The following is a 24,352-nucleotide window of genomic DNA, read 5'->3' as shown; positions in this document are numbered from 1 at the left end:
AACATAAACACCGGTTTAACCACTCTAATTTCTCTAAACGTATTCTGTAAGAGTATATGAACAATATTAACTCATTGATAATGCCTGTTCTGCGTTATTCCTTAAGTAATAGGAGTTATTCTTAGCACCTACTATATATAGTAGGTTGGGCAATAATGGGTTAAAGATGTTTCAAAATTATACGCCAATTAAATTATTCATTTAATGAATAATCCAACTAACGAATCATTTTGAATCTTGAAGGAGGAAGAAACGAGGACAACCGTACCGACCGTTTCAGTGTAAAGGGGATATGATGAATCGTTGGGAGTGACTAGGCTAAGAAGGTTAATGTCACTCCTTTGGTCCTTTGGGATGCGACAGAGGTATTTACACTTTTCTACTTATTCTACTTTATTAAATTAATTTAATTATTAAATTAATTTAATTGGTATATGTACGATGACGAAGTCGACCGGTAAATGGACACACAATGACTCCCACTATGAGCCCCGTCCACAAATACCACTAATAGAACGATATTTGCAAACACGGCACACAGCAAAAGTCAATCCACGTCGACCCGCCAGTCGGCCACGCCACCGTGTATAGACCAGTGGTTTAGCATTGGTATGCGCAGGTGCAGAGTATGAAGAAACATAGAACATAAAAAGGGCGCATAAGCCCTCTCGGTCGCCTCGATGCATCACTGTCGAGGCGTAATGCAATAACCATCTTAAAGCAATTGTCTGTCAGAGGTTCTGTAGGACTAATGCACGCAATATGCTTGAAGATGTTTGCAATACTGTCAAACCCCTAAACCTTGGGGAGGGAAAAGCGTCTACTGTTTCAACTTGCATATTAAACCTCAGCACACCATGGTGAGCATCTATTTTGAGTATGGAGGTCGGGGGCTCGAGAATGCCTTCTTAATTAAAGTGTAGTCCAAAATGCCGTAGAAAGGTCAAATTAATTGCAGAAATTCGTTGTTACCACTAACATCAACTTTTCAAATCTAAATATCTCAGAACGTGATCGTCGTAGAGAGTTTATATACCTGTAGGAATTATTGATAACGATTCAGAGTCACATGGATGTAACTGAAACATGTGCTGTTTAATGTACCGTAATAATCGATAACACTATTGCTAAAATTAAATTTTGGTTTGATTCGTAGTAACATTTCCGACTATGATTGATACGATGGATGGGTCAAGATATGAAAAACACGGCTGCCTTCGCAATTTGGAACGGCCAAACTGAACTTATCACGCACTCTACTTGTACAATATCTGGATATCATTATCATACGAGGTTCGGTTGACACCCGATAAGATAAGGTCCGTTCATCAAGCACCTGCTGGCTGGCAGTTTTCTCGTTACTCTCTAATCGCAAATTCCACACGTTGCCATATTTCGGCAAACGTTTAATGGATGATATGACCCTCTCTACTCGCATCAGTTTGGTTGTACCCATTTTTAAATCGCAGTAAGAAGTTATTATCTGTTTATGAATGTGGGAATCGTTGTTGAACTTTAATATCTTCCTTCAGTATCAGTAGACTACTGTTGATCTTTGTAAGGATCACAGTCTCGACAGCTTCAGTGCACCGAGTGTAAAACAACATTACCTCATTTACGAACGCAATCTCGTTTGTTTGTTTGTTCGCAATGCTGATACATTAAGTGTAATCAACACCCCGTTTTGCGAATGTTTATCCGATGCCGTTTGGTGCTGAATCTTGGAATGTTTATGCAAACATGGCCTAATGAGGCACACAAACCAACTTCGAAAACAATTACAACAACAAAAAAAAACGAACAAAAGTGAACGTGAGCATTACGATGAGCCTAAATTCGTACGAGGACGAGATTCGGCAAGATCGTCTCGTGGTGTACAAGGGGCGGGTCAGCCACACCCCATTGTTAATTGGAGCTTTCCCTCATCGATTCGGTGTGGAATTTCCTTCGCTTCAATCACATCCAATTGCCCCCGCCTTCCCTCGACCGGCAACACACCCAGCCGCCGCCACTGTTTTCAGACCGTGGACCGAGTTCCACATTTTCCGTAATTAAACAATTAAGAAAACATGTGTTTTCATTACTTCACACTTGAGCATAAAGTTTTGTACTTCTTTTGTTCGACTTTTTCTTTCTTCATTTCTCACTGGCTGTATATTATTGCTCTCTCAATTGTAATTTAACACCCGTTGTGTGCATGCCTCTATGTACACACGCGAATGATCGTGGGTATCGGCGGCTCTTGGAGACGTCGTCGACGGTCGGCAGACGATGATGATATACCCTCATCACAACCTCCGGTTGGCAGTATTGTTCACCAACGCAAAGTATTCGTACTTCGTACTGCTGATGGGGCGTGCTGTGATGGCATCATGCCCCGGCATGCGGACGTGCGTTTAGGGTGTCTCTTTATTTTCAGCAAATGTACCACCCATCACCAGTTCAAAGATATATACACTTTTATATAAAATATGACTGATAAAAAACTCAGTAATAAAAGTTTAGTCTACACTGTCTGTGAGTTTATGTTTATGGAGCGACATCTGCTGACAAGAATTTGTATAATGGGAGATACCTTAACTTGTGTCATTTTCTGAGAGTTGGAGGCGTACAATAACTCCATAAATAAAAAGTGATTTACATCGTTCGAAGAAGGTAACTACTTGTTTAGTGGGCAAGATGTTTTTTAACGAACAAAACAACACCAAAAGTACGTGACTTTCGGCAAATTTTATGCTAAATTTACCATAATAAAACTACAGATACATACAGTAGATTCAGTTGTTGTCATTATCCTCAATCCAAGCGCAAATGCATATCCTACTACACGCTGCTTGTTTTGAATTGCTACGAAAGAAAACATTGCAGTACGCAAAAAATAGTAAATATCTGCACTCAATAGAGTGAGAAATGCATAACAACAAAAATGCATTGATCCCATGAGTACCACGTCTAGCATCGTCTCATGATGCACACGTTCGAAGTGGGATAACCTCCTTCGAAGATCGTATCCAATCCATTCCAGAAGCCAAGTAGTCAAAACACTTACGCGGATGTTGAATGTTGTTTCTCGGGCCGCGTATATCTTTTTGCTTTCTAGATGTTTTTTTTCTTCGTCTGTATGTTTCATTTCGCAATTAATCCCTCGGCTTGTGTAAATACTTTTCGCAGCGGCATACATGGGATGCGTTTTTGTCTGTTGGTGCGTGTGGAATCATGGTGGAGCGGCGTAAGATTTCTTTATACATACACTTTTCGGCTTTGCAGAATCACATCGCGCACCCGGGAGTAGAAGAAAATTAATTTAAATGAAAATGGGAGAAGGGCATTCAACATCCGGAAGTGGAAGATTGTTGTCTGAACATATGGCTCCAAGTTGCAAAAGCGGATGGAATTGGGAAATGTATCTATCGTTGTATCGTCGATGGAAACGATACGTGTATCGGGAAGCGAAACTTGTGAACAGATTCGATTAACAGTTATTCTCTTCGATAACTGTGTAGTTTTTGCAGCGAATCTAGTCTACAGACATCTGCTGCAATAGTAAAAGGCTTTTCAGATGCTTAGAGTTTTTAAATGCCAGTCATCTGTTGGCGTGAATGGTGTTAAGCGATGAATCTGAAGGAAAAAAAAACAGTGCGAAACACTAGGTGAGTTCAATTTAGCTATTCTATTTACACGAAACAAATTACGATTTCATGAACTAAACAATTTACGAAAATCGTGACCCAGTTCCCGAAATTATGGGTAATAAACCTCGTACTCATGAAACTATTAGTGACTTTGAAAAACTACGCTACATTTCAATGTGTGGTTTGGTTCCTGACGTAGTTCACTGTACATGTTTACACAGATAAAAATATTTTGTAATTTTAAATTTCTTTTCATGCTCATATTTGGAGCATGTATATAAATGTAAAATTAAGTCCCACCACTAATTATAATTTTGCACGTTGATTAAAGATTACAGTTTCATTAAACAAGATACCAATGCGCTGTATTTGCTGTAGAATAAATGACATGTAATATTGCAAGAGCGAAAGTGTAAAATCATATGATTTTCGATGCTTCCATTAAGTGCATCGAATTCAACTTAATTTTCAATAAAATTTTTGATTCAAGCTTTGTATGTTTACATTCGTATTGATTTACATGTCGTTTAAATTTCATTATTTTTTGGTGTGTAGTTTTTGTTACGGTTCTTTTTCATAGTTTGGGATACACTGGTATGTACATTAGAGTGGGACATGGTTATATGAAAAAAATAAAATTTGGCACCGAGTAACTTTTTGGATCCCATTTAGCTCCCAGAACAACTCTACAAATTTTTAGCTCGATCGGTGAAACTATATTTTTACGCCCACTGTTGAAAGTTTACATGGGATTTCGTATGGGAAAATTGTCTTTTGCAAATTAATTCTTCCAAGAGTCGCCCGTTACCTCCTAAAAATAAGTAGATGTCTGATTTTTATAGGAAATTTGTCAAGGAAACAAAATCTAGAAGACTGCAAAACGATCTGATGCTTGTGGAAAAAGTTATTAATCAAAAACCGATTGATGCCCTGAAGATTGCTGAAAATTTCACTTTTCATAGCATCACTGCTTTTGAACTGCTATACAAAATTTTTAACTTTCTCTTATTATGTACAAAAGAAGCCTTAATTTATCCCTCAAAACCTTGCGAAGTGACCAAATAGTATAGATAAACGATTTATACACATTAAGAGAGGATTAAAACAAAATTGCGAATAATTGGACAACCAACAGCAGTGGTGCTAGAAAAAATGAATATTTTATCAATCGTCAGAGCATCAATCGGTTTCTGCTTAATAACCTTTTTTTCAAGCGTCAGATCGTTTCGTGGTTTTTGAGATTTCGTTTCTTTGTTAAATTTCTTATAAAAGCCACGTAACGATTTATTTTTAGGAAGTAATGGGCGACTCCTGGAGGAATTATTGTGTAAAAGTTAATTTTCCCATACAAAATCCCATGTAAACTTTAAACAGTGGGCGCATAAATATAGTTCCACCGATCGAGCTAAGAATTTGCACAGTTGTTCTAGGACCCAAATGGTACCTACAAAGTTGCTCGGAGCTGTCCCACCCTAATGTATATATGAAGGTTATTTTATTATTTTTTGGGTTCTTAAAGACCCCTCTCATATTGTGACAAATGTCAAAGTAAGCTCAGATGGTCAAGTCTTCTGTTAGTCACGTTACATTTTTAAGCATATTTCATAAGATAAGTCAGCAAAAACGATACAATCAGATTCTATCCCAACTGCACATTATTAAGGTCACTAAACCGCACATTTTTTCTACAGAAAGTTATTTTCTATCATGAACGATTTTCGTGTTATTGTCATTTTAATACGTCTGTCACGTTACACAATTTTCGCAGTGAGTTTGGAGGTTGCCCGACTATATTGAAAAAGTCTGTTCCGTTGACCCCAAATTTGCATGAACACAGTTTTAAGTTGAAGCTTGGAAAACAAGGAAGAGTTTGAAATATAGTTTTCCTGAAGAAAAACTTTGTTTTCGATTTTATGGAGTATTCTCAATCATCCGTCACGTTACAACCAGAATCTGTCACGTTACAGTTCTGCATTTTCATTGAAGCAAGGATATCAAGACAATCGTACACAAATCATCCTTAATCTAGGAACTGAGTATTACCGGGAAATTTCATGTTTATTTTGAAAAACGTATTGGTTTTGATGAACAAATGTGAATAACTTTTGAAAAGGTCGTAATTTCACGAAGTAATATATAATGTCGAAAAAAACTAAAGTAACTTAAAAACATCTGCATTTTGAAGCACAATTTTTCATGTGAATTTTGAATTGAAAAACGCTTTTAATCCACCTAACAGTGTGATGAGACATTTCTTATAACTCTTATCACTCTCTTCGGATATTATATCGTTTGAGAACATTTAGAACTTGATGCTTCGCGATGTTTTTGATAACACATACTACATGGGATAGTGGCAGGACTCAGAGAATCGCTCACATCAGCATAGGACAACATCAGTGCTAGAAATCTCAAACCAAATCAATGGAAAAGCGAAAAAATGGCCCATAAAATAGACATACAAACAAATTATTGCTAATGCTCTGTTAATAAAATATCTAAATTCCTCAATCAATGCATTGTGGTGGGAGAACTGAATTTTCTTAAAGGGGTTATGTATATTGTACTGAGCCAAAAAATCGATTTTTGTTTTTGAATCGAAATAAAGTTTATACTTTACTCAAATTTCCAATACGACTGAGACCTAAAAATCAACGCTTTTTCTGGAAAAAAGCGATACTAGCAGTGACACCATTCAAAGAAAATCAACAGTGAATATTTCCAGACTTGGTTTTATTTCCTATTTAAGAACTATTGTGTTTTTTACATCCTAGATTGCATGATTCAGTGATCGAAACCCAAAACTTCATGAGGTATTTGAAATAATTAAATTAAAATTTGTGTTTGCCATTGAAATTGACAAAATGATAGTATCGCCCCTTTGACGATTGTTTACTTTTTCGGTCCCTATCAGCATTGAAGTATCGCCCTTGCGTTTTTTTACAATACCAATTTTACAATTGTTGGGGGTTTGGTGAAAATCGATCTTACTGTCCAAACGGCATTTTTCCGAAACCGCAATTTTTGAAGTTTTAAAATTATGCAGAATTAATTTTTCAGAAAATAGTAACAGAGTTCGTGTTTTTAGCGAATTTGTTAAGACTTTATTGTAGTCATGAATATTAACCTGAGAAAATTCACCATAAATACTTCTTGGACGATATACCGTCAAAATTATTTTATCAAATGATGCGCTGTTTAACGTTTGTAAAACTCATCGAAGATACTAAACTTCCGAAATTGGCGGTTTCAAAATGATGTTATCTTGACCTTAAATTACTGTTTTTGAACATTTGATCTATACATATAATTGGCCATACAACAAAAATCAAATTCTCATCAAATCGATCAGGACCTGCTGGAGTCGAATGGAAATCGTCATTTCTCATAAATTTCTCTCTACATTCGGAAAGTGTTATCCTCGATATTAATCATATTACGTTTTCGTCTCAACTCGACGCATTCCCAAAATAAAAACCTGTTTTTATCCACCTAGTGGTGCAATTGTGCTTTTCTCATTTGTTCAGACTACGATTCCATGGCGGGTTATGTTCAATACAATGGTGGAAATGAATATTACATGTTCAGTACGATTTGCACATACGTACAATGGATCGACAGCCACGATCTTGAGATACTATGTGATACTGAAACATCGCTTGACCGCCGCTGGTTTCAAGCGATGTTTCAGTATCACATAGTAAGATCCGGGAAGTACGGGTCCTGCCGAAAATTTTCAACTTGTTAAGAAATTTTAAACTAGTTTTAATTTTAAAGTAGCAACCCCTCACTGCATACTCCCTCCGGGCCGGTATGATTGACGATTTTTAGAGTGATTGCATAACCTTTCTATATGAGAAAGGCAAAAATGTACCAAAGTCCAAAAAAATCAATTTTTGTCAAACATTATTTTTTTCGAGTTTACATCAAATCTCGATGTTTCATGCATTATAAAGTCATTTGGCATCAAAAATACAAATTTGATTTTGAAAATTTTTCATTTCAGTTTATATGGGAATTTGCTGTGTGATTGCACTCTTCAACTCGTAACTCCGGAACCGAAAGTCCAATCAATAAAAAAATCAATTGCAGCCGATGGGAAGGTTGTACCTTTCATTTGAGACTAACTTTGTGCAAATCGATCCAGCCATCTCTGATTAATAGAGGTCACATTTTTTTTCCACATACACCCACATACATACACACACAGACATTTTCCGATCTCGACGAACTGGGTCGATTGGCATATGACACTCGGCCCTCCCGGTCGGGATTAGATTGACGAATTTTAGGGTGAATGAGAAAGGCAAAAACATTTTTGCAAATGTTGAAAGTTATGCATTTTTTGGTGCGCAGTTCTATGTTTCATAGACATTAAATCAATTTTAACTTCGCTTCCAATTAAATAAAGACCCTTATTACAGTACATCTCTACAAAAACGAGCTCAATTTGAAAAGAAATCTGAGGATTATGATTGATTACAGAACTCTGGAATTTTCTATTGGAATGTTTTCAGGCAGGATTTTGATATTGATGCAATTAGACAACTGTGAAATCAAGACCAATAGATCAGTTACATATCAGGACCCCATTCCGACAATTTGTCAAAAGTCCTCATTATGTTTACAACAACAGGATATCAATGCACGGATCAGATAATTGTTATTGTAATATTGAATTAAATCAATCTGCATCAATAAATTTTCAACTTCAATCCAATTTTTTTGTGGGTGTGGTGGCGGGGGGGGGGGGGGGCGTTGTATGGTGTTAAACCCCAAAACCTTCTCTTGGCTACGCCGTTGCTTGGAGTTATTTATTTCGCTTTTCATTTTCCGATATGTTTCAGATCGATCCGATGGTCATGAGTTAGAAAAATTGCAGTCAGAAAGTTCGCACAAATGAACATTTTTGCACTGATAAGTTATCAAGTTCCTTCCAGACAACTTGGAAGTGGTCGGTGATTATTTCTAGCGGTTGTAGATAGTAAAATGAAATACAAAATTCGTTTTATCGAAATAATGTTTGGCTTATTGCAATGGATTATTACTATATTGAACAATAAATAGGCGACAAAGAGTAATCCACAAACAACAAGCCATAACTTTTAAAGTATTCAAAATAGATCTTTGAAGTCTTCAGTAAAGTTATTCGCAAAAGTAAGAGCTACAAATTTGCTGAAGACATCATTTTGATATAATCACTTCCAAGAAAATTTATGAAAATATCTCACTCATAGGGGGATTAATCAGCAAAAGCGCAATACCAAAAGAAAGGGCATATTGCCTCCATTAAATTCACCGAAGATACTATTGACCTAAAATAAGCCGTTTCGGCGTTAAAAATAGATTACATGTTTTTGGTCATATTTCTGGCAATGGGAAATGATAAAAATCTTTCGTCCGCATTTAATGTTAAATATCTCTTTTGATAATAGTCCGATTTCAACAATCTATAGCTTGTTCGAAAGGTATTCGTTGAAGCTATCTAAAAATATATAAATTGTTAATCTATGTTGTCAATTTCGGCAGATAATTCAAAAAAACTGCAAAAAACGCCATTTTTACGCATTCAAACATTCATATCTTGAAAACTAAACATCAGAATCAAAAACAAATTAATAGCGTTCATACTGTTTTTTAGTTCTTTCATTTAAAATTGGTTTGGATAAGATCGGTTCAGCCATTGCTGAGAAACACGAATGAGAATTTGTCCGTTACATACACACACACACAGACACACACACACACACACAGACATTGTCCCAAATCGTCGAGCTGAGTCGATTGGTATATAAGACTCGGCCCTCCGGGCCTCGGAAAAAATCTTGAAAGTTTGAGCGAATTCTATACATTTCTTTTATAAGAAATGTAAAACCATTTTGAAATCCATTCTATAACTAAATTATTTAAAGAAAAAAAAATAAATTGAAATAAAAAATTAAAATTTAACAATTAAAATTATTTTTGAACTATGTTAAAACCTTTTATTGTTATTTTCTCCACAATGCAATTATATTTTAAACATTTTTTATTTGCAATAAAATTTTAAACGTGTTATGTTTTTGCGTTTGCTATCCGTGAGTTATTTATTAAAAGGGCGTATTTTTACTACTAGATATTTTTGTTGAAGAAAAAAATCAAAATATTTCGGAAAGTTTTTCTTAAGAGCATTTTGTTTTGAAATTATATTTAGTATTAGTATTGTATAAGAAAATTATATTTATGACTTGCAAATACTAAGAAATTTAGAAGCATACTTGAAGTCAAAAATGCTTCCTTACTAATAACTTCCTAATAACGTAATTACAGTTTCTTCAGTTTTTAGGTTTTCGTTAAAAATCATTGTTTTTCTGTAATTATATTTTTTGACAATTTTTGTTTTCTTATTGAAAAAATTCACCAAAAAAATATTCACACAGAAGAATTGATTCCCTATCATACTCGCTATCATATAGTTTTGCTGCAGCAATGGCGATTTTCGAACAATATATTTTGAAAGTAGTGCATTCAAGATCTGATACGCCCTTTTTAAATATTACCCTTGAATCAAAATTGTTTGTTTATTAATGCAAAATACTTAGTCTCCCATAAAGATGAAACGTCAAAAGGTTTCATCAGAATCGAAGATGGTCACCATTTTTGACGCAATTGAATCAAACTTGATGGAATTGCTTCACAGCAGAAAACATCTGTCACATTACATGAGATCAACTGTGTTTTCTCAAAAATGAATAAAACTTTAAGGTTTTCACAATACAATTTCAAAAAGTAGACTCAAAGTAGTAATAAAAAATATAGGTTAGACATTGTATGCATGCTTTTAGATGGACCACAAAACTTTTTCGAATTTTTGATCTGTCACGTTACAAGTTATATGGTTTCCATTACTTCACAATTGAAAATAAGCATTTATCCATATTCATCTCAATTTTTCAAGCAATATCATCAAATTTAATTTAGACTACGATGGGAAAATGTGGTTCCAGTCAAAAAGTTGAAAATATGGATTTTGTGTACATTTTTATCTCCTTACGGACTTTACGTCATTTTCAGGTCATGCAAGTAGCATCAACAAACTTTTATAAATGACAGACATGCAATTTTTTTCTGGGCTCACCATTCACATTTTTGAATATTAGAGGTTATATACACACGGAAAACAAACAGTTTGACGCAAAATGTGATAAAAAAAAATTTCGCCTGTGGTTGCCATTTTCGGAGCCTTGACCAGATGCCAAATTTCACATCATTTGGACAATTTTAGACTCCCGCCCACATCGCTTGAAATTTTTGAAATTGGTGCTATGGGAAAATATGAAGGAAAAATATACTAAATGCTATACCGATCAGAAAATTACAATTTATACCTCTTTTTAAAGGAAATAACCTTAGTATTTAATGGATACATCTTTGTTCCTAGAAAAATACGTGAAAGTGGAGTACTGGGTCATTTTGGCCCCAAGATCCCCCATTTTTAATAATTTTTCTGTTTCGTGATGCAAATCATACATATTTAGCAGTTTTTATGTGAAAAAATCTCAGAAATCGAACGGAATTGTACCTTGTTTAATTCCTGGAAAAATACGGGAAGTTGAGATATTAGGACATTTAATGAAAAAAATGTGATTTATAGAGTTAATGTCAAAAACACTAATGTTTCTAATTTTTACCGCTAACAAATCTATTTTTCTATTCCTAAGAATTTTTCACGTTCAACAAGTTACATTTTATGAAAATTGATTGAATAATAATAGAAATACAGTAATGTTTCGATTATATCACTATGCGTTTATATCAATACTCGTTTATATCACCCTCGATTATATCACGGTTTTGTCTCGATTATATAACGCTTTTTGAAAAACAGACAAGGCACAGTACGTTTTGATCCAATTAAGCCACATGTTGTGTCCTGGCACTTTTAGGATTTTTTTACAATTGATTTGCTTATTTACATGTAGGGTAATGAGCCTATTATTGGGTATCGGACTATTTCGTTAAGGGTTTATATATGATGAGGTCGATCAAAAAGTCGAGCATTTTTATTTTTTATCTTTAAGTATAGATTCTTAAGAAAGAATCTGAAATTTTTATAGAGGTGTAAGCAGTGGAAGCAAAGTTATAGCGCTGTTAATATTGTCCCTTTACATGAACGGAGGGCGTGGTGCGAAACTTTAAACGTGAATTATCTTGAAATCATATTTTACCAAAAACGTTGTTGCAATGTCTAGGAGTGCCGAAATATCTTTCGGCCGATTCCAATTTTAGTTTTAAACTCCTATTTGCCTTGTCCTTGAGGGGCCGTCTGGTGTACTAGGTAAACAAATGGACTTCTTTTTTATTCGGTTAATTGTTAGTTATCCGCAGGAAAATCTAACAAAATAATGAGAAAACCAAAATATGCACGATATGGTAGGTATGCCGAGACATGCATTTTCTCTTGAATTGATTACCTTTTCTTTTGAAAGGACAACATCAACAATTGGAGATGGGACTATTTCTATGGATGTTGAAACAACGGGAACTGAATCGTAGCTTCTTCGAATACACTGATTTTAATAGTCATGATATTTGTCCAAAACCTTAACGTGCCAGATTCCTTCAAGTTTAGCTTTGGGAGGTTCAACAACTTTATGAAACGTATGGGGAAAAATTATCCGCTTATGCCATATCGTTTGACCCAACAGAGGAGTAACTAGAACAAAATCTTGGCCAATAACCAAAAAAATTTTTTTTTATTTAGTTATATTTTTTTAAATACCTAAAAGCATACTGCATATTGTTGCAAAATTAGGAGTATGCCAAAAATTGCCAAAGAATTTTTGCATGGATGCAAAATGGTTATATTTTAGGGGTTTTATTCATTGTTTATTATATATCCAGCAAAATTGCTTTCAAATGATGATGACTGTATTAAATAAAACAATATTATAACAAACGTAATTGAACACAACTATTTGTATAACCTCCGCATAAAAATAATCGAAAATAGTAGTGTTGCTGTTTATTGGACCAGCTTTAAAAACACAGGAATATGTGCACAGGTATCCCTTTTTTTCTTATTTTTCCACTGACCAACTGTTCATGCAGCAAGAAAAACAAATGTATTCATAAAGATCACCTCGAAAATACTAGTATTCGGAAGGATCTAGAAAATTGACCCCTGCACTGGTAAGTGGATAGATGCCAAATAGTCTCAAAAACCAGTTATTTTCTATGCTATATATTTTTTATTTTCTATTTGTAGTTCATATTCACAGCAATAGCCGCAATAAATAGTTTTGACCAGGATTCGAACCCAGTTACTTCTCTGTGCAACGCGTTGAACAAAGATGACAGACGCTGCTCTAAACAACGGCTTCAAATGGGCAGTGTGATAAAAGAAACATGAAAAAAGTAGGCTCATTACCCTACTATGATTTATTCTTTTTGATTAACTTTAACTTTTTATTACTTTTTGTTTATTGAAATACATGGGTTAATCCTTGAATGTAATTTTTTGTTTTGTTTTGAATATATCGCGCTTCAAATTTATCACGCTAAAACACAGACCGACCGTGATATAATCGAAACATTACTGTATATGCACGAGAAAATGATAAAATTTAATATGAATGACAGAAGGCCCTATAACCCAAACTTCTCGTATTCGGACAAAAGTCAAAAAGATTTCGTTCGATTTCTGAGATTTTTTCACATTAGGAAAACAGCAAAATATGTGCGATGTCCATCACGAAGCAGAAAAATTATTAAAAATAGGGGATCTTGGGGCCAAAATGACCCAGTACCCTACTTTCCCGTATTTCCATTCAAATGCTAAGGTTATTTCCTTTGTAAAGAGGTATAAATTGTAATTTTTTGATTGCTACTTCAAAAGCCATAGAATTTAATATATTTTCCCTCTATATTTTCCCATTGGGATCCTCCATAAATGACGTAGCATTTTTTGAATGATTTTTAACACTCCCCTCCCCTATCGTAGCATTTCTTCACAAACCTCTAAATAAACCCCCCCCCCCCCCTCCCTAATAATTACGTAGCTTAACGGTAACCCTACCCTTCCCCTTGTCCCCGTAAAAAAAAACAATGTCAGTTAGATGAAACTGGTAAAATTGTCGTGACATCAGGTCAACCCCTATTCCCTTTAAAAAGCTACGTAACATGATATGACCCCCTAACCCCCTGTCGTCACACATCATCACAAATTACAAAACTCCCCCCTCCCCCATGTAATGCTACGTCATTTATGGATGGTCCCATAGCACCAATTTCAAATTTCAAGCGAAGTGGGCGGGAGTCTAAAATTGTCCAAATTGTGTGAAATTTGGCATCTGAGCTTACTTTGACATTTGTTACAATGTGAGAGGGAGGGCTTTTAATAACTCAAAAAAAAATTTTTTGCGATGCCCTAATGGTGGTATATCAACTAAAAGACATTTCAACAATGTACATAATTCCAGGAAATTTGACGCGATTTTTATGTAATTTCCCATTAGGTTATTGCGATATTTTATTCATATGTTTAGTGTTGTGCAACGCGTATGTTTTACAAAGTTGTGCAGCATTGTGACCATAACTTCCTTTCTGTTTGCTAAAAGAATCTAATGTGTAGATGAGCTATAGTTAAGACTACGTAAATTGGGGCACGCCAGTCGTGATCTACATAACCTCAAATATGGCTCATATACACATTAGATCCGTTATGCAAATAGAAAGGAATCAGGGTTATTCATAAGTTTACTAGCGAATTTTACTAGCAAAGTAGCGCGACTTATGTTCCATGCTATTATGACATTGCGTCGCTGTTGTGCTATCTTATGACAAACGCCATTTTGGGGTAAACTGAGTTAGATATGCCACATTACTTGTCTAAAAAATCTCTACAAAGTGGCGTTTACAGAATTTTGATATTCTTCTTGGTTACTGAGATATAGCGAGAAACGTGCTGAGAAATTTTTAATTTTTTGCTTCAAATGACTGTGTCTGGGGATTGGCTCTAATTATCTTTATGTATGAGATGTTTTTATATGTAAAACTATCTGATAAACACAATGGAATTTTCATTTTCGAAACAAAAATGCACGATCTGTGAGAAAAATGCAATTTAAGTTTTAAACTGGAAATATAGCATGTTTGGCAACACTGTAACCAAAAATAACTATTTTTTATAGATTCCCTGACTCATTTCCTTCAAAATCCATCTCACCGATTGTTTATAGACCAAATGAAGCCAAAGATATGAATAAAAGTTAATAATTGATGATTTTTTTCTATGGATAATTTTCCATGCACGATTATGACACGCCATACAAATTTTGTCATCAATACACACCTATGACACGTGTGAGACCGACTTTTGTTTACATTTTTAAAGAAACTCGCAATGTAGTTAACCGATTTTCGTAATATTTAAGAGATTAATGCAGAATAGATAGAAGCATCATTTGTCTTCTTTGAATTGTTTATACCATTTATAAGTTTCAAGATATTCAATCTCAAACTTTAAAAATCGTTTTTCTCGAAATGTGCAAAATGGCGCTTGTCATAAGATAGCACAACAGCGACGATTGGTCATGAGTTTCGTAATTTATATGCACGTAATCGTGATATTTTATTCACGAGTTTTGTATCGCATTTTATTGACAGAGTAGTGTGATTTATGTTTATAATTTCAGGATCTTAGTCACGATTTCCGTAATTTAGCCACAAGTAGAGCAATTTGTGCTCATGAGTCAGGATCGTAGCAACGATTTTTGATATTTCAGTCACAAGTAGTGTGATTTATGTTCATGATTTCAGAATCTTGCCAAATATTAGAGTAGAACGGGATCAAAATAGGTATGGTGATACAATAGGTATAGGGCATTATTTTTGCTATGTTATTTTGGAGCTCGCACATCCCAAGCAGCATTTCTAGTTTTATAGCACACTACAAGTGCATTCCAAGTTTTAAGAAAGGCCTCAAGAGCGCTTTGGAACCTTAATTGTTGCTAGGGATGTTACGTGAATTAGATACACGGTAAACAACATCGTAGACGATTGTCATTTCGGCTGTTACTGTGGATCAGCTGTATTAGTTACGGCCTCGTTTATGTTTACGTGTGTTGTTCGGCGAAAACGCATTGTCTTTCGTCTTCAGTACAGTACTTTTAATCAACGTAAAAAAATGTCAAGTAAAATTATTCTTACGTAAAGATTTATGCATAATTTCATTTTGGTTTTTGGTAAAGATTTATGCATAATTTCATTTTGGTTTTTCGATATCTTTGTGTTCGAAAAAAATATGGACATCACCATGAAACATACGCTTGGGGGCGCGATAGGTCAGCCGTTTGGAGGCACTATAGAAAATGTAAATTTGAATTACTTTGACAGCAAAATTGTGCGTAATTTCGTGCGAAAAACACCACAACGAAGTGAAAAGTACATAAAGAAGGCAATTGCATCTGTTCAAGATGGCGTTAGTATTCGATCAGCCTCTAAACAATTCAAGGTTCCGTTCGAAGCATTACGAGCTCGTACGAAAGGAAAGTGGAAAGATATTTCGCGTAAGTTAACAATACAATAATTTAAGGTGTTCCTGAAGTAGATAATTGAAAAAAAACAAGATCGAAAAAAAGGAAAAGGAATCACAAAAATATGCTCCGAATCGCAAAGGTGATCTTCGCACAGCTAAGCAATCGCGTCAGCTGGAATGCACAACTTCAATTCCACATTCTGGCGACGACGAGGACACCGAAGAAGTCATTTGCAAGTACAAAACCAAACACAGCTGTTAAATAAAAATGTTTTTTTCAGCATTTCCTTATGCGGTTTCATTTTTCTCATGATTTGCCACTTCCTCATTTTATTATCTGCATGACGTCAATGGATAGCATTTATTATTTGTATTAACCCTCAAAACAGCAAAGGGTCTCAGAGGTCCGGCTAGTTAACGTTCTCTAGTTTCAAAGAGCTTATAATTTGAAATACGAATGATCGAGCGTTTTCGGGCTTTCCACTCTCTCTCTCTGAAAAAATAACAAAAAAGAGACTTGTTTAATTGGATCATAGGAGCGATGCTTCTTGAGGTCACAATTTTAGCTTGCCTTTTTGAGGGTTAATGTTTAAATAATCTGCAGTATTCATACTCTTCAAATAAAAGTAACCTCGAATATAGTGACTTCTCGTTCCACAGATTTTACAATCATCTATTTTTCAATATAAAGAGCCATAGTACTCAAGGGAGAGCAAGGGGTTGAAGGAAGAAAGTTTTATAAAAGCTTGGAAAGGGTCATATGAACAGGCTTAGAGTTTACCGGCGACTTAACCCTTTGTCTGCTACCGCAGGAGTCAGGATCATTTGGCATTAGAGACGCGAATCACCTGAGTCTACGGCATGTCCGGACGAGTGCAAAGTAACTTATTAATTCATACTTCATTTTTCAGTCCCTTACTAATTGAATTTCTTATTTTAGAGATCCGAAATATCCAAAAACAAAGGGCTGATAAAAACGGGTCTACACTGTATAATCAATGAAATGTAATGTAGTAATTATTAAAGCGATTGCATTGTGCGCAGTTCACCTTGGTTCAATTTCCAACGCTAAACATAGGCTTATACAGGTCTTTTTCTGACCCAGAAAAGAGGCGAATAACCCTAATGTTAAAAATCTCTTTGAACGAAACATAAAAGGCAGATTTGATCCTAATCACTGCCCTAAAAGTCTGTAAATATGCATTGCTTATTATTAAAAATGTATAAAAACAAATGTTTCAAAAATGAACCTCAAAAGAACACCTCATGTTTAAAAGAAGGAAAAAAATTTATAGAATGTAACACATTTTATAAAATGTATTGTAAAACAACACATTAAACATTAAATCAACTTTTAAATGAGACGTTTGGTTTAATGCCGTATGCCATGAGTTGAGACATTATATGGTATATAACAGTCGTGTAGTGCAAGCACCAATTGGCAAAAGGTATGAAAATACATTCAACAATAAATTCTTAGTGGTATTTCGTGTGCATTTTAATACTAATTTCAAAAAAAGAAATCAACCCCTATGTTTGAGTAAACTAGATATGCAAGTGGATCTCAGGTTTGCTTGCGAGGGGCCACTTTCGACGACTGATCCTCAGCAACTATACGACACTTCAGTTGGTGAATTCATGCATATGGGACAATACTTAGCAGTTTAACTATTTTATTTTAGATTTCATAATTTATAAGCAACTGAGCGTCTACATTAGGGGCTTCCAAAATACACACCAGTACTAAATTCCTAAATTAATACCATATGTATGGTTATATTCCTGCTAGCAGAGCACTCTACGAAGGGAGGAAGATGATAAATATTCTGAATATGGCGATCGATTTTCACCAAAAAACTTCCCAATTTAAAGCAATATGGCTACATGTTCCATATTACCAAAAAATTCTGGAAAATGGTTATTTCTGCGAACTTGTTCATTCTGGATTATGCTTTACTGGGAAAGGGTACATTCTAAAAGTATGGTTTTCCAGGAATTGGCAACCTAGCTACCACACAAGAAGGCATATGTGAACTTCTTCCGAAGAAATTCGCGAATGTTTTGGCAGATGAGATATTGAACAAATCACTGCTACCAGAGCTCCACTTACCAAGAATACTTTGAGTACTATCGATATCAATGCAAACGATGATTACCAGACCATCCTCTCAACACAAATTGACTTTTAATACGGGACCCGACGGTTTCCCTTTAGTTATTCAGAAACGGCTCATCGATGTTCTGGTAACGCTGTTTCTGCACAGCTTTCAAGCATCTATTGCTAGAGGCGTTTTCAACATCTTGCTGGATATCCGCGAACATGCTCCCAGTTCAAGAAAAGGGACAGCAGGTAGGCGTCAATAACAATCGCGGAAATGACTGCCGTCTCGAAGTTGTTTGAGCTAGTGGTTTAATGGAGCCTCTTCAGGGTCACAGCAAGGTATACCTGAGTAACGATCAACATGGCTTCGTGTATGGACGAAGTGTCTAACCTGCTGTGTTCCACATCCTACGTATGGAATGTCGCGCTCAAACCAACGTCGTTTACACAGAATTACCTGCTGCTTTTGGTAAGGCGAACTACGATATCGCTGTTTACAAGGGTTCCAACCTCACCGATCGAGATACAGTGGTTGTCATAGGAGATTGAAAAGCATTTACTCCTGCGTCAGAAATACCACAAGGAAGCCACTTGGGACGTTTGAATTTAGTTCTGTACTTCAATGACGTACATAGCGATAGAAGGCCTCGCCACAGTCCTTCGTGGATGATCTCAAGATGTGTTCGTTCAATTGAAGATGGTAAACTTCTCCAACGTCAGCTTCAAGTCTTTACTGATTAGTGTAGTGCGATCCACCCCACTCAAAGAAGTGCTTGGTGATCTCATTTCCACAAAAGATTCGATTTATTTAAACTACCGTTCGCTGGAAACTGAGCGCATCAGCCACGCGAAGAATCCGAGATCAATTCTGGATTCTCAAACTACGTTTAAGGGGGTTTTCCCCTGCAGAGCACAAACAATAAAGCTTATTTCGAAAATTTGACTTGACGCAATGAAGAAATTAATCGTGTTTCTAGAAATATAGCATAGTGCATAATGCATTGGCTTGCTAAGCTTTGCGCAGAAACACAATGTATTTTCGTTTTTGGAGCTAGCCTCAATCCAGCGCTATCTTTCTCCTGTCACTAGGTTAGAGAATGATTCTGATGAGACGAAATCGAAACGCAAGTTCCATAACTCATTTAATCGTGCTGTCGCCTTCATCTCTTCAGAATCTGGCCCTTGACCAAGGCTCCAAACTGACGCTAGTCTAAAATTGGAAACGCTACATGCTACCAAAACTATTTTCAATTTTCGACGTCCCAAGAGCGAAAAAGTTCTGTTTATTGATGAGACATAGTGATATCGAACCTTATGTTTAATAAGTCTGGTGCCTTAACCAAGGGTCAGATTCTGAAGAGACAGAGTCGAAACGCAACTCTCTTGACTTATAAACATGTTTAAGCTTTCGATTATTCCATGCACCACTCTCAGCTAAGTTTGCGAAATATTTCATTGTGCAATCTCGTATTTTTAACTCTTTGCGTAATATGTCAATCGATGTCATATTCATCCGACATTCAATTAAGTTCTTCGCTCAAAGCTGCACAAAGGAATTTCATAAAAAATACACGTTAATCTGCGTCGTTACGCTTTATAGTAGTAAATCGAAGGCATGCTTACGAAATCTAATAGTCCTTTTGAAAAATTTATATTGAAATTTTACGGTGGCGCCGTAATAATCGAAAGAGAAAATAAACAAAACAATATTTAATGGAGCTTCTCATTTGCACATTGCACAATTTCGCATTATCGAAAGGAAATACTCCTTTGTTTTTGTTTGCGTTTAACGCCTTTTGCAAAAATAAATGCTCAAAACTGATTCTTCGAATCTCTTGGCAAACAGATCGCGAGTGACATTTGAGATGCTCATTCCGATTCCAACGTAGCTCATACTGGCAGCACTGCAACACATTCAACAGATTATTCTCCTCCATCTTGGTGCCAATGTTTCCCGTAAGGTTGCCGTAAAAACATGAACACCGAACATCAACAGTGGGCAACATCGAACCCGTGTTTTTATCGCAAAATAATCCAAAATGTACAATAGGCCATTACTAATGGTACAAGCATGCATGCAGCCAGCAAACAGAGTCACTAACCTTATCCAAGCACTTAAGCTCCTCGATGGGATAAACCACCTTCTGGCACCGGGCACAGGATTTATTCATTTTGACAGCTTAGCAATTTCTCCGCTGGTTGATGGAGGTTCTCTCGCTCTCGCAATCCAGATCTAGCCAACCAGCAGCAGCAACAGTAGTAAATTCTTGAACACTCCACAGAAATTCACTCGAAAGACCTTCACAAAGCTAAATCAGCACCTCTTTTTTGATTACGTTTCCACTTTTTGTTGTTTCTTCACGAACAAAATTTCTCTTTCGGTAATCCACTTTATCCGCTCGAATGCTGTCGCTTGATGAGAAAAACAATTTAGGATTCACCACTGATTGGCCAGCAATAAAAATGGTCAAACGCCGAATATTTTGATACCAAAAAGCCCGTTCGCTTTGTACATAGAAATTCACTACGCAAGAAATATTCCTTGACTGCTTCCAGTAACCACCATTAAATTAATCAAATTCTATTCACTTGCACCGAATTCGAAAACTCGGATTAGACCAAACACTCAAAGGCTCACCTTTTCCCCGAAGTAAACCGTCTAGTTTCACTCAATGGTTCAAAAATTGAACAAAATACCCGCTCTTGTAGTCACGATAACGGTGATAAACAGGCCGAAAATAACTGCGAAACTGTTGGAAGTTGAAAGGAAAATCACCCGTAACAAAAAAAATCATACGATCGGTAGAGTAACGTCTATCTGCAACGACTGCTTGAACACAATTGTTGCGAGAGAATTTGCTGGAGAACTTCATAGCATCGGTGGTAAATACTCACTCCTTCCATGCTGCGTAGTCAAGTAGGTGCATGCGAATGTGTTTGTGTGGTGCTTATGTTTACACAACAGCGACAGTGCGATGAATCGAAATGCCACCCGCCGTACGGCATAGTAGAATCGCTGTTCACTCACCTCTCTGAGCTCGGCGGACTAACGGGAATTGGTGTGCGTGTAGCAAAATGAGCAAAATACGCACCAAACTGAAGGCAGACGGACGGTAGCCGCTACGAGAGTCAATGCAATACGAACCGCTTCAGACACAGTACAGTAGTACCAGCCATGTTCATTCATATGCGGCGGATGGATGTAGTTGTGTTGTGAATGAATGGAACTTTGTGAGTCCGACGAGGGAACCAACCGAAGCCAATGTTCGTATAGTGTGGATTGAATGGCACTGTTGAAAAAATTCATACATGCATCAATATATTTAAAACAGAAAGAATTCAATGTAAACTAAAAAAACTGAAGATTTGTTGATACATGTCAGGGAAGTTAATCAATTAGTTTTTCGAAGCATAAATGTGTAAAATATATTATCAAAATTGCCAGCGTAACTAGCTGAATGGAGTAAATTTGGATTTTGTTCTAATTTTTTTTTTAAAATACTATAGGGAGCAAAGGGCTAATTTCAAATCAGTCTAAAGTTCATTAATTTATACTGTTTAGTGTGATCTGTCAGAAGGACTTAACTGTGTTCTTTGCCATCTTTTTGGATGTGCAAACAGTGCAAACTTTAAGGCAAAAATTCTAAACTGAAACTGACATTAAGGGGGGCAACGATTTCAGCTTGAAAAAAACACCATTTTCGCGATTTTTTTTAGAACATTGCGTGAAGCGAATTGATCAAAAGTTTTGTACATTATAGTATATCATTTAAATAACACGCGGTAATATTTTTATGCAAAAATCTCGACAAACGACTCGGTGACGAGTTTTGTAGAACTTCTCTGGAAAAACATGATTTGCGGTGTTACCTGCCATTCAGAAACCACTTAACTAAAAAATACCTAACTCCTACGTCGAGTTTTCGAGATAAATTTTCAAATTAGTGGGTTTTTTACTCATCTTAAATAAAAATTTCTTGCTTTCACGAAAAATTCCGCCTTTTTATGAGTAAACGAAAGTAATCTCCAGTTTTGATAAACAACAAGCAAAGTAGTATTTCTTCATTCCGATGTCTTTCATTTGGATGGACTTCGCTGCCTAATTATATATGGAATAATAGTGAGTTTCAGAGTCTCTAACCTACCAACACTTTAGATGTGCCAAATCACCAACACCCACACACATTAAACTGTCGTACGGACACAAACATGATGCGACATAGCATGTTGATAAATAAACCAGAGAACAGTTATCTTAAATAACTTCCTTGAGTGGCATCTATGTGACCATCGACTAAGAGATTTTTTAATTTTTTGGTGCAGCAATGTAACAATATTCTTTGTCAACTTCAATGAAAAACATTTGTCAATATTTTATAGCTTTTCTACTGACTGACCTTTACTGACTCCCAACGACTGTTAGGAGCATTGAAAACGTTCCGCCTAATAATGGTAAAATGAAAATCTCCGTGGAGTCATGCTAATCTGATTTTTTCACAATTTTCCTGGACATACTGAAAACTGGTTTGAATTTATAATTTCAATATAGTTTGGTAGGCTTCTGGATACCTCCGATTACATTGCGAAATCGTTCAGATATAGTTTTGAAAGAAACGCGATCACTAGTTGTCACTTTTACTACTGAGAAATGCTTTCTGACATTGTATCATGAGGAAATCTGCCTTGTCGAAATCCTTCAAATCACGACTGGCCCAAGGTCTCGTCTTTATTGGCTCATTCGAGCGAGATGTTTCGTGTCGCCTTGGAGTACACTATAGACGGAAGAGTGCACTTCTGAGAATGATAAGAAAGCAAAAATGACAGTTAAATCTGTATACAGTTGATTTTCATGAAGGTGTATTCGAGAGATCGTGGTTTGACAATACATCTCGAACCGGGACATTGGGTGATCTCCATCGGACCCTAAGTGAATCCAACAGTTGAGATCTGGCAGAACAAAACTCGGCGCATTCCCAGACAATAAGTTTCGTATCGTAATAACCATCTTTGGCATCTTTAGCATTTCTGCAAAAGATCGCTTAGAGCGTCCCTAAAGGGAACACTTTAGTTTCTTCTCGCGCTGTTTGTACGCGGGATATGTCGAAAGAGAATCGTTCACATAATTTCGTACAACGAACCTTATTGCTACAATGGGAAGCTGTATGTCCCAATTGTTTGTAATTAGCACAACTCATGACTCGTGTCACAAAAAGGCGAACAGGTAGATGAACCTTGTCAAAGAGGAGGTAGTTAGGTAGATCCTGCGAAGGTCACATGATAAGAGTCTGAGTTGACATATGTCCTCTTTCCGTCAGCTGCAACTGATACTGAATGCAAACGTTTGCACTCCAGTAACTTCACTGGCTGGAGCCTGGAGTCTTCAAAACAGCCAACCCATGTCCGCGCAATTCAAACTCGAATAGGAGACGACCACACAGACTTCAACCCGTTCTGCTGGTATATATACTCTGTACTCGTTCGTAAAAGGCCTGCAGCCAGCAATATCATTTGCCTGATTTAAACTATTTACCAGCACACGAAGCTTATCAAAGCGCATTTACGATATTTCTTTCACGGTCGAATACCGTTACGTCAGAACTCGATAAATCTCCAAACACTTTTTGTCTTTGTCCCGGAAGAAGATCACGTAAAGCCTGGCGGACGAGCATGGATAAACCTTAAGCCGGGGAGCCGATTTTGTTTCTATATCCATCTCACCTTAAGGTGAACCACTGTCAGAGGAATCCATTTTTGCACTGACCTATTACCTAGTGCATGTTAGTAGGAGCACCAAGGAAGGGGAACGTAATATAATAGCGATACTTATCCGGGCTGCTCACAAGAGACGCAATATTGTTACTGCTCTGCTGGTCGACTAACGGTTAATGCGCACACTCACACAAGACGAAAAAAGTCTAGAACCTCGAAGAGGCGAAGAAAGCACACGATAACCTTGAACGCGGATTAGCACTGTTCTTCAACACCCTACACTGCACGGACGGGAAAGATCGACTTCTCGCTCCGGGAGTCACCGTACGAGTGTTGCGGGAATCTGATAATGATTTGATGTGAACTAGAAATACTTATGTTCTTCCTCGGTCT

At 36.3% G+C, this 24,352-nt stretch overlaps 1 protein-coding gene across 3 annotated transcripts in view; it reads right to left on the bottom strand.

The window, feature by feature from the left end:
• LOC131691940 (LIM and SH3 domain protein Lasp) overlaps positions 1-21,114 on the bottom strand; it is a 174,398-nt gene extending 153,284 nt beyond the window's left edge. Inside the window, exons 1-2 of one of the 3 annotated variants that reach the window (XM_058978719.1) lie at positions 20,889-21,114; positions 20,353-20,662 (exon numbers count right to left, since the gene is read on the bottom strand). In XM_058978719.1, coding sequence (XP_058834702.1) covers positions 20,353-20,421 — 69 coding nt within the window. In that variant the 5' untranslated portion in view covers positions 20,422-20,662; positions 20,889-21,114. Of the gene's footprint in view, positions 1-20,352 lie in introns of all 3 variants that reach the window. The other 2 variants (XM_058978717.1, XM_058978720.1) reach the window with 2 other exon arrangements.
• Positions 21,115-24,352: the final 3,238 nt, after the last annotated feature.

The sequence above is a fragment of the Topomyia yanbarensis genome, chromosome 3 (genome assembly GCF_030247195.1).
Source record: "Topomyia yanbarensis strain Yona2022 chromosome 3, ASM3024719v1, whole genome shotgun sequence".
Lineage (NCBI taxonomy): Eukaryota > Metazoa > Arthropoda > Insecta > Diptera > Culicidae > Topomyia > Topomyia yanbarensis.
This window is presented reverse-complemented; position numbering and strand designations above follow the sequence as displayed.